Here is a 12217-nt window from a genome sequence, read left to right as displayed (position 1 = left end):
ACGATGCACAGCCCACAGCTAAAGTAATGTGAGGTTCTGCCAATCGACAGATGGCTTTGACTGGCGGTTTTTGAATATGGAAAACAGACTACAGACAGCAAGTTTGAATAATAGCGCTTGCCGCTTATGCTTCGGCTCTGAAGTTAGTATGCGTTTCAGTAGCCCCTGCACAAGCCCCATGACCAGAAACTACATACCTACAGACGATTGTTCGGATATTGGTACATGCTTGCGGTAGCTGAAGTACGACACCATTTCTGGCTAACTGCAGTGCTATTGCATTATTTGATTTACCTATATTGATTAATCAAATTTTGAATGAGCTAAATGAAAGTAGAAACGACATGCCCAGAACGAAGCCACGAAAAAGGCATGAGCGAGACTTCAATTAGTTTTAGTTGTTGACCCAGCCTCGGAGGTCAAAGCAGCGTATTTTGACCCATGACTCAGAGTCTCTCGCACTCGGGGTGCGTCTGGCCTTTCCGGTAGCTCCTGTCCTGTTTGGACGGACGGCTGGTATTCTCCACCAGAGGCGGACGTGTCTGGGGGACCAGTTGACCGCAGTACGGGCTGGGCTGGTGATCCAGTGAAGACGGTGGAATATGGTGATTGGTAGGAAGGGAGGGGTTTTCCAGTGAGGATTACATACTGATCGAAAGCATTTTTTTTTCCTAACGAGAGCGTCATTGTCCATAAACAAAGGGCCTTTGGATGATATGCAGTATACTTCTCTCTCTCTCTATTGACATTCAGTTGGAATATGCGCACTTGTAAGATATGACATCGTTTTCTGATACTACCTTATAGGTATGCTCCAATAGGACGCTTGGATCTAATCGGATTTCCTCAGAAGTGGTTATTTTGTTCATATAAGGCACACATGCATGCCATTTAACAACAGAGTAATTGTGGTCAAACCCGTAATTCAATATACCCTGGTCAAACCTTCTTAACAATATATAATAACCCAACCATGTTATGCGGCTCATCCACAACATGGGCTGATCAATAAGTGGATTACCGGTTATAATGAGGTCGACGCACTATCATTGCAAGCTGCAACCATGAACCAGATGCTTTCGGCGACACTAGCGCCGACATAAGACTTGTTAAAATTAGAAATAAAGATCTAGACACAGAACATAGGCAGGCCTAGACGGAGTTACTTGTGACTTCAGAGTTGTCTGACCTTTTTTACAAATAAATAAGCACCCTAGATGTCCACTGATATTTTTATTTGATATAGATATGTTGTCATTCGTCACAAACTTTTAATTGACTCATTGAGGATCGTATGAAAATGTGCCCTCATTTATAAAACAAGCTTATAAATCCAAAAATGCATGTATGCGTATTGCGTACGTATTATGAGTTACGTACCCGAGTCGCTGTCGCCGCGTGCTTGCTGTCGTCTCCACCTGGACCGGTCCTGCTCGTGCCTATATAAGGCCGCTGGCCGCCCAGTCGGCCCAGACCCGCCGACATCGCCCCGTCGCCGCCGTACGATCGCAGTACCTCCCCAGCGGCCGCGCCATGGATTTCAAACTGATGGTAAGTGCAGGGGAACGTGGGGCGAGTGGTACCGCTAATTAGCTAATGATCTGATTGCAAGTGACTTGCACAAACTGCATATATTGCATCCGATGTGACCTAAGAAATTTTAAACTGAAACTGCCGTAAACGGAAATTTTGTACTTCTTGGTTTACAATCAACATCATTTATTAAAACGGTTATAATTTACAGTTCATAAAAGTAAGACATGTTTTGTGTGTATAAAAGTTTGGAGCCTATTTTGGTAACATATTAGGCATGCGTAAGTGACCGTCTCGTCTTACTGTTCCGATTATTTTTTCTTTGAGCACCACGTTACAGAGACGACGTTTAACAACTATTGGGCGGTACCGAGGCATGTGTAAGGAATGCCTGGCATGACACTTAATACAGTAGACTCATGCATTAATGCCCGTAAATAAAGCGATTCTTAATTTGAATTATTACCTATAACTACATGTTAAAAAAATATAAATGATCTATTTTGCTTGCATTGTACAGCTTTAAATAACCAAAAAATTTCAGTGGAAACGAGCAGAATGGCCACTTGAACGTTAATGGCCTCAAATGTAAGTGTCCTTAACCCGGCGGCCGCTGGGCCTCCGCGCTACCCGCCGGCCACTGGGGGGGGGGGGGCATATAGTTCCCCCCTTTACTTCTGCGACGATATCGTCGTAATGCGAAAAGACAGAGAGGCGAAACTTCGCACACATCCTTCTGTATACCTACCCGAGGTTGTGTCCAAATTTGGTGTCGATCCCATTTGAAATGACGTCACAGTGACGTCAGAAGTAAAATTATAGATTTGCGACTCTCGGGTTTGTCACGATATATCCGATATGTGAGACCGAATATAAAGAACTAATTATTGGTCAGGAACTAGTTGGAAGTGTACTTAGATGCTTTAGGATGACAGCTGGTGCTGTCTGGTTCATTTACAGTTGAGTTTCATGCTCAGCGACATCAGAAACTGTCCATATCAGAAAACGACAAAAGTTTATGACGTCACTGTGACGTCATCTTAAGTGCTACAACCACCAAACTTTCCTCAAACATTGCCTGGGTATTGATTTGAAGCTATGCCAAGTTTCACGTTTGTAGCACATCAGGTTTCGGAGATATTTTACAAAACGTAAAGGGGGGCAACTTTATGCCCCCCCCCCCCCCCCCAGCCGCTCGTGGGTTAATTAAATCAGACGACCAGTAAGCAATAGGTACCTACGCATTTTTAGCAATGCCGTTCAGTTAATGTAATTTCTTCTGTAGACCAAGTTAAGTGTTCGTAAACCAAACTATTTATTTTGAAAATCTATTTTTTATTAGGTTCTTAAAGTACCTATATTTATTGTTCCCTGTCCACCGAAGATAAGAGTCGATCTCTATTTCCATTAATTCCATCTTTTTCTGCCTTTTGAAAAGGTAGTTATAGTATATGTATTTTGTTTATACCTAATATAATTAATTTTTGCTATATTTCCTTTTCTAGTAATTATTCATGCAATACGTTTTATAATATGTGTATTATTTGCCGGTAATATGCGTGTTAAAACCACTACAATTGTACCACAGGTGAAGCTATCCCACGAAGCCGGCGGATTAAATGTCGTTCATTCCAAACTGATAGTATCAGATCATTGATGGTCAAGCCAAAAAAAAAGTGCTTGCATAAAATCGCTGCTGCCCTCCCAGCGGTCGTTTTTATCTGCACGGAGCAGTAGGGAGCGATTAAGCGCGAAAGGCTCATTTTTATGTCTAGAAGTCCTTCAGTCTGATCCGAATTGGTTAGGATAAATTTGATTAGTGGGGTAAACGCCCCACGTCCCAACAGAACTGTATATGGAGGTGGAAACTCCACCCATGATTGCATCCTTTTATCACTAATCAGTGTTTTCAATCGAAATCTTGCTTCTAATCCCAAAAGTTTATGCAAGAAAGAAAATAATCGCAGTTAACAGCCGGCATACCTACAGTTAATATCCATAGCATCGGGTATCTATCTATTCAGGTGTGCTGTCACGACAAGTGCCGTTGGTTCCTGCCCTGCCGTGCGGTATATCCTGTTCTCCATCGCCCGCCGCCATATCGGAGCGTGCACGACCCAGTAGGTCGAGGCTACCGGCCGGACAGCGGCCGGTCTCACTGGGACGGCCTCCCTCGGACCACTTCCTCAGGGCGCGCCCTCTCCCCTTCTAGAAAACAGGGCCGCTTTGTGCCGTCACAAAGCCGGCCACTTAGCCAGGCGCGGGGTCACAATGTCACCATCTCATCATAGCGGTACTGGGAACGGTGGCGAAACGTCTTGTCAGGAGCGGTTTAATGACGGGGAGGATGCAACTGCATCGTTTACACATCTGCCGCGTGGGACGGTTGGTGCCATTAGAGATGCATTCTTTTGGCACCGCTATTGCTGCTGCCGCCTAAATTGCATATAGGCGCTCTTGCTTTGTTGGCTTCTCGTCTTTAGCATACCTGTTAGACGGTGATAGCAGTGCATGACGTAACGTTATGGACTTTAAGTTGAGTTCAATGGTTTGTCTTCCATGATCAATCAAATGCACTTCTTTGATTGTTCATCAAAATTAACACGTCTGCGCATTTGCATCAGGCGCGGATACAAGGGGGGGGGCCATGGGGGCCATGGCCCCCCCTTGGCCGATTTTTTTCAAAAATAAAATAAAAAGTTAAAAAGTTGAAAAGCTGAAAAGGGGGCCTCCTGAAAATAAAGTGGCCGAAATCCGATGAGTTTTTTTTTTTAACCTACCCACTTAGTTATTTCTTAGAAGACTAGCTGAGAAGACTTCTTTGTTAGAAGATTGGTAAAGCTTTTCATAACTTGGAGGTCTCTTATACTCACAGAGATGACCACTTTTACAGGGCCTCCTAACCTGCACAGAGGGCCTCCAAGCCTGCACAGATGTTGAGATGTTGTCTGAACAGCTAGATAAGCTCAATAGACGCAGTTTTTTTTTTGGGGGGGGGGGGCCAACAAGTGGGAAGATGGGGCCTCCAACAGGTGGGATTATGGGGGGGGGGGCTCCTGGTTTCTAATGGCCCCTCCCTTGGAGATTTTCTGGATCCGCCCCTGATTTGCATCGATGTATTTGCCGGGACAAAGATAATTCCCATGCAACAGGAAGACGCTAGATAAACAAGTTGTTAACTTGCAAACCTAATAATTGTTTATATAACTTCACTTTTATCATCAGGCCCTCACATTTGCCTGACAATGAAGATATTATGTTCTCCTCGCTGATGATATCATCTATGTAATTAGACAGAAAACAACAATTACCCCTTCATTCTGAGCAGCATAACAAGTCAACACTTCGCAATCGAGGATTTCTTATTAGCGTCGAGGAAATACCCGTTGACTACCTCGGTTCCTTGCCGTCCTCCCCTGCGCCGCTCCGTCCCGCCGTCCGGAAGTGCCGGGCGCCTCACGAAGGCCGGGAACAGGGCGCTGTTTTCTGACCGGGACCCCGACCCCGCCGTCGCCACTCACGGCGCTTCTCTGTCACTCTATCGCCGATTGTGCGTCGAACAATGGAGCGTGACGGCTGTGATATATACACAGCCTGCCGTCGTCACGGTCACTAGACAGACTGAAAAAACGTCAACGCATCCTCAGAGCGTGAACAAACGATCTGAGTGCCTCTCTGAGGTATTCAAGTGGTCTTTTTGTTAGAACTGTATGACCGCCTTGATAGTAACACTCATTAAATGCGAAACGACGTCACACTGAGGTGTAATGTGCTGCATAAATGTAGGTAAACCATGATATCCGAATAAATGTGACACTGCGCGTTTGTCCGGCAGCTGGTTTTGTCTGCGCTGGGCATGACCTGCGGGGCGTCCATCCAAGACCCGTACATCCACGACTCTGCCGAGGACCAGATCGCCATGGAGTCGGGTCCGGTGCAGACGGTGGTGATGGCGCCTCCCCACCTGCAGGCCGCCGCCTCCGAGCCCCTGCCGACGGAGGTGCTGGCCGACCAGCAGATCACCGAACCCGAGGTGGCCACCAACGAGCTTACCGAGCCCGACACCGAGACCAAGAAACAGTCGACACCCTTCACCGTGCTGGTGAACGGTGAGTCCGTCACGAGTGTGACCCGGGGTCTGTTAGTGGGGCGCTGAGAGCCCCGTGACCTGCAGTCAGGGATTCGGGACGGATCGAATGTTCTTTTACGCTTCGTTGACGATGACAGGCAGTGGCAGAGGTGACGGTATCAGCAGTTTTTATTGGGTGATTCCGTTAGGTCACCACGTCGCTCGTGGTATCGCAGGTCGCCCAACGGGTGTCACGGTGAGCTAACGGGGCCCGTGTCGACGACCGTGACCACGCGCCGCGCCGCCGCGCCGTTCGTGACATGGACGCGAACCGGAGGCGCCGCGTCGCCGCCGCCTGACGTCGCAGCTGAGTGGCTGACAGCCGGTTCGGCGGCGTTCCACCTGGCTACAGACTGGTCACGGAAGCTCGGCCGGATTGGGCACGGCGTGTTTGACGACCCGTCGGCAGCTCACACAACGTCCGTTTGCAGCTTTCTCTTGGCACAGTGTGGAGAGGTGGCCTGACGATCGGCGCACCCACTTCCGCAAACGCTCACCAGTCTGTGCGCGAGGTCGACCCGGACATGCGCCGGCTGATCGCGAAAGGGCAGGCCGAGGGTCATCCATCAGTCACGTTTTTCACGTTCTGCCACGACTGGAGGCGGGATCACCGGGTCTTAGTGTGAAGGATGCCAGCGGGAAGGGCGATGGACCCAGGAACGGAAGAGGTGGGCAAGAGCTTTCAGGAAAGAGACCGCTCAGTACTTCCTTTCGAAACGGGAAACATGACCGTGATGTTACAGGTCAGCGACATATTAGCGGTCTGACGATCTGGTTTATGCCAGTGCCTAAGAGTCAGCGGTCAAACCTGCCTTTCCCTGACCTCTGACTGGGTGAGCGGATTCATGGCTCATAAACACCGCCAGACTGGAGTCTCTTCCAGCATTGAGGTCGCACGATGATGAGCGGTATCACGCCAGCGAATCGCCGGTGCATTAAAACTGGTCTATCCGCCCGATCTGTACCGGTCGCGGCGATCTTGCAGACAGCCTGGAAGCCCTGCAGGCCCCGAGTGCCAACCAGGGCCGGGTTTCCCGAATTCCGGTAGTCAGTTTATGGCACGGATTTAGGCCGAGGTAAGCCCGTTTCGTGCCTGGACCGAGAACCTGACCGAAACAAAGTCACACAGCGGAATTGTTTCTTAGTTGTCGGAGCAAAAAACATCGTAACTAAAAATCCTTCAGAGTCGTGTTACAATTAAAACAAAACATTTCCACAGCTATTCCATTGTCAGAATAAAACAAATCACTATCAAAACACGACACGTTGACGCGCGGCCCAACTTCCTGGAACTCCAACCACAGCTCTGACTGGAAACTCCTGCGACTCGTTTCGCATGCGACAAACGGCGTACTTCTTAAACGCCTTTCGCTGCATTCAGCTCTATTGTAATACCTCACCGGGCCGGTTAATGAAAGCGGCATGGTGGCCGACCGGGCGTGGACGGGCACTGTCCCGGCATTCCGATCGTTCCCCGTGCTGAGCCGTGCCTGGCTCCGGGGGCGGCAGACGAGCTTCAAACGGAGAGAGACACCGCCTTATATGGCGGGCGTGGGCTGCAGACGCACGAGCCGCACCATCGCCAGCCATTAGCGCGTGCTGAAGGCGTCAATGTGGCGCCACAGCCAGCGCCGGCGCCCCCATCGATTAGCAAGACGCCCTGGAAGGAGGAAGGATGTCCAGGGTGAACGCTGGGGTGAATGTCCAGCTGTGCAGCGTACCTGAAACATAGGCACCGACCTTGGTAAGGTGATAGGCCAATAGCTGACTCACAAAGAAAATTACTCACTGCAAGGCTGCGACAAATGACCTTGGTAGCAATTGCTGTAAAAACGTGGAATGATTTTAGGCATGAACATGGGTTGTGATCCCTATTTGGCTCGTATTTTCATACTTTTTACATAGGCGCCAGAGCTGAGTCAGCCTTATTGCCTTTCGAATGCCGTCATCTCGGTTACCACGGCAGGTTAGCCTGCATGTAACCAGTCGTTTACGGCGTTAAGTCCGTGCGTCAGTGGCGAATTGTCCAGTTGGTCTGCGACCGAGGTTACATGCCTGTGGCTTTGGCGACATGGCATCCCGCTGTAGGCACTCGGCGGCATTAGCGTCAAAAACAGCCAACAAAAATATCAGGGGCTCAACGGTAGATCACATGCGGCGAGCACAACACATCGGGCAAGCCCATTCCGAACCCTGCACGTCCAAAAGCCCGTGATAACAGTTCCGTGTACCTCTTTTTTATTTCGGCTTGACAACAGACCCATTTATCGCTAGCACCCGCTTTTCTCACCACATTTTAAAAAGCTCATCTGAGATCACTCTGTGTATGTGGTGGGCGGTGGCCTTCAGGTCGCGTCACACCCGTCTCGGGGTGCGGCTCGGACGCCTCCTCACGAGCGGATGGTTTACGGGCTCGGATCACGGTCCAACGGGCAGAAATAGTCGTGACCGGCAGAGAGGGTCGTGACTGTCACGGAGAGGGCGCGCGGGTCAAGGGAGACCTGGGAGCATATGCGTGTGGAAAGGGCAGACGTTAGAGAGGGGAGGGTATGCAGGGGCGGGAGGAGTGCAGCCACAGACATGTGTCGCTGCTCGGAGGGGATTTATGCAAACTAGCCACTCCTGTTTTGGTGTGGCTTGGGTTTGTCCCGTCGAGGGGACTGAGTTTAAGTCTCTGACACGGTAATCGCCTCCGCTATGCTATACTGAGAAATTAACGATGGTGAGACCGCGGCCTACGCATTGTTTAATGCTACTTTATTATCCGTGTCTGGAACGACATATTTGGTTGCTGATTCCCGTGTATAACGGAGACGAGATGCGGTCTTCTGAGGCCGTCAATGATAAGGGATTCAGTTCACCCCTAGCCACCACTTCAACTGACAAATTTGTAGTTATATTTCTCAAAACACATTTTTACAGTGGTCAACGACTGTTCTGTAAGTTTAATGCCCGGGTATATGTACTTCTTTGCAAATACCGCAAAGGAAACATGACGAAAATTTGTCAGTAACGGTCGAAATTCGTTGAACCACTACTTTCCGTACTTTTATGAGGCGTTTATAAAACTTGACTGAGATGATTCTTCGAAAATACGCGACCACATGTAGCGATTGACCAGAACTAATTTACCATAACCATTGTAACGTAATGACTACTGACGTGTCTACATTCTCGTACACTTCAATTGAACTGTTGGTTTTGTACGTACCGAGAAGTGAACAGCCACAAACAAAAGTCAATCATGCGATTTACAAACATCTCGAAGCTCTGCATTATGGCACAAACAATGATTTATGACCCCATTACATGCACGACCTAATTAACGGTTGAAGGTCCTTGATTTTTAGTGCCGTTAAATTCCTTAGTCCGCCTCATGACGGCACTCAACACTACTGCCCACGGTCGGTGCGTCTGCTGAGTTCTATTGCATGACTGATACAGGGCATTAAACAAGGTGCTTATCACACGATCAGCCCCGGTGCACGCGACTTCCCGGCCGGTTTTCCATGCATCTCTGTATACGCAGTTGGGGCAGCGGTCACCTGTCTGGTCACAGATCCTTCACCTTATTCGTACCGGTATTGCCGGTTATATGTATAATTCGTAGAAACAAGCGTGTACATGAGGTCAACTCAGAGTCTGCCTCGCCTCAGTTTCCACGCTCGCCCATGGTGCTGTGTCCATATACGACAATCAGACAACGCGTAATTTTAACATTACTTTTATCGATGGCCAAATCCCCTTCCCACGAGCTCTGCAACACTCGTTTGGAGCGGAGCTCACCATGTTCACAGCGCCCATCTCTCACGTTTGAACTGCAGCTCTGACGGTATGTGTGTGTTTTTTTTTTTCCGTCCGCAGATGAGCCGATCGAGTCGGTGGTGGAGGCGGCGCCCCAGCCGGCGGCCCAGCCGGCGCCGGTGCGGCCCTCGTTCAGCGCGTTCGCCGTCCGTCGTCCGGCGCTCTCCCCGCTGATGCAGATGTCTCTGCTGAGCCGGCTGCAGCCGCAGCTGCAGTTGGGCGGCGCCCTGGGCGGCTTCGGCGGCTCGCCGGTGATCCTCCTGCAGCCCATTATCGTGCCCGTGCCCGTAGCGGCCCGTGACGCCGAGCAGCGCCCCAACTCACTGGCCGACTCGGTCATGTCGAGCCTGGTGCTGCGCCGGGCGCCGCGGCCCCGTCCGCTCAGTCTGATGGACATCCTGCAGCGAGGCTACTACGGATTCTGAGCGGTCCCCTGCGTCCGACCGAGACCGCCAAGGGTCTGGTCTTGACGTGTGTCGGTCTGTCGGTCAGTTCATCTTCCAGTCCGTCCGTTCCGCGGTCCGTCCGTCCTCCATCCGCCTTTCCTCCGTCCGCCAGTTCATCCGTCATATGTTATTGAGGTGTGGTGCGCCCGGTCCCTCATCCCCGACCGCTCAGACCTCCTGCCGACCTCCTGTATCGCCAAGCGAGCATGCGAACGAGCAGAGGCACCTGTCATAGAAAGGTCACCTGTCACAGAAAGGACACCTGTCATGGAGTCAGGCTGACAGGACCGTTGGTCGAAGCAGACAGGCGGTGTGGTTGGGACCGGAGCTGCGTCCCCCTGCGGTGCCTGGTACGGGCCGTCGCGCGCCGCGTCCGAGCCTGATCGCTGCACGGGAGATTTGTGGACGAAGTGATGAGATGAGATTTAGGGTGCGGCAGAGTGGCTCAGAGGCGATCCATGGCATTACTGTACTTGTTGGCTTGTTGACAGTGTGTGAGTGGGATGAGTGGTAATTTATTGCAGGCTCTGATACAGCCAAAGATTTGAGAGTGACACGCAACTTGGCCCTCATTATCGTGACCCCGTAACGAGAAAGAAAAGATTATTGTTCTTTGGCTGCGCTGGAACGCTATTTAACACGAGTGTGATGATCAATTGGTTGCAGTGTCATTTTCATCAATAAACGGTTATATATTTCAAATATCTTTAGCATCTTCAGCATCTTTAAGATCTTTACAATTCTATGCTCGCAGCTGGCTTTAACCCCTTGCATCGTTCCGAGACGCATGCGATGACAAACTTCAACGCACTGAATCCCACGCATGAAGCATTGTGAACGGATACTCGTCTCTCACAAGCTTAGAACCTGATTCGTAGATTTACGCCAGTAATCACGCATAGAACTAATTCGTAGCGTCATCAGATGGTCAATATATGCAACATTCGGTCACAGTAATGCGCGATTATTTGGCTGTTTAGCTTATAAGCCCCATCGCCCACGTCAGATGAAGCAGGATAACGAGTTTGTGGTATTACATCCTGTAGAGGACATCACCATTTGTGTAATCGTATTTTGTGCTGGGCTCATTATGTAACAGCGAGCTTCAGCTACACCAAAAATAAGAACAATGATTTCTAACTTTCCCTCGATTGTTCACAGTTCCATTTCACGTGCTCGCACGCAAGTGCAAAACGGCATCTTTCCTTAGGGAGACCTGTGTGTCTACCATAAATGCGTGACGATCGTCGCATTTCTAGGGGCCTAATCACAAATCTGAAGAGTTTAAATAGAAAACAAGTCTACAGTCACCTTCGGCAACTTATTACCGTATGCATGTTGAATGACGTTTATTCATCCCAAAGTTTGGTTATGAGAGAATCAAAGTCTAATCAAAGATCAATAGCTTCATTGGCAAGATAAAAGTTAAAAATGGGGTAGGTAGGTACAGTATGTCTACAATATAAGTCCTCTCCGTATGCGGGCAGGTGGCGCCCGAGTAGCGCTCAGGCGCTAACTGCCCACTGGTGACCCGCATACGGCGGGGACTTATTTTGTAGACCTTCTGTACCTAACATTGAAATGACAACATCAACATCAAATAGAATACGTAAACATTATACACGGATACAAAAAGAAAATGCTGACTGTTCACAGATCTCCCAGCACACAAGACAAGACTCACCAAATATTTATGAATACACACAACATGACAAAATGAGAATGTAATTAACTACCAAGTCACGAGCGGTTCTCTGGAATCCCGGGGTGATGTTTTTTATTTTCTGCTGCCGCCACAGTCCGTCTATTCCCGCCGTATAGCGGTGGGCCGTACCCAGGGTATATTGAGGGCCGTACCCGGATTTGGGGATCAGCGCGCGGATGAGCTCGCCCGATAATAAAACCGGTCCGTTTCCGGTCGAACAGACGATCGATATAAATAACATCGCGGACGGCCTAGAGAAGAATAAATGGCTATGCATGTCATTTGATGCATGTCACGCAAACAGACTGAAACATCCGGATATCTATGTCAAAATCGGGTATTCTGTAATGCTACATATCACGATTCAGTGCGACTATTTTATTGGACGAATAAGTAGAGCAAAAGCCCGATCTAAAGGGTGAGGCTGTTAGATGTCCTTATAGTCTAATCAACAGATTCGGCAGAATGTCAGTTCAACCAAATGTCATACTTAGCTGCATACAATAATGCAGCAAATTCGGCTAGAAGAACGTTTATCATTTGAGTTGTAAACTTTGTATCATAGTTGTCATTATTTATTCCCATTTTTCGTGTCACGAA

At 49.2% G+C, this 12217-nt stretch overlaps 1 protein-coding gene across 1 annotated transcript; it reads left to right on the top strand.

Annotated features, from left to right (window-relative positions):
- The first annotated feature begins 1163 nt into the window (after positions 1-1163).
- On the top strand, positions 1164-10614 carry LOC122366702. The gene is made up of 3 exons (XM_043339223.1): positions 1164-1551; positions 5369-5642; positions 9527-10614. The coding sequence occupies exons 1-3, from the start codon at positions 1534-1536 to the stop codon at positions 9889-9891; spliced, it is 657 nt and encodes a 218-aa protein (XP_043195158.1). The 5' UTR covers positions 1164-1533; the 3' UTR covers positions 9892-10614.
- Positions 10615-12217: the final 1603 nt, after the last annotated feature.

The sequence above is a fragment of the Amphibalanus amphitrite genome, unplaced genomic scaffold, assembly GCF_019059575.1.
Source record: "Amphibalanus amphitrite isolate SeventyFive unplaced genomic scaffold, NRLGWU_Aamphi_draft 000825F_arrow, whole genome shotgun sequence".
Classification (NCBI taxonomy): domain Eukaryota; kingdom Metazoa; phylum Arthropoda; class Thecostraca; order Balanomorpha; family Balanidae; genus Amphibalanus; species Amphibalanus amphitrite.
Note: the sequence above shows the minus strand (reverse complement) of the source record. Positions and strands in the feature narration are given on the sequence as shown.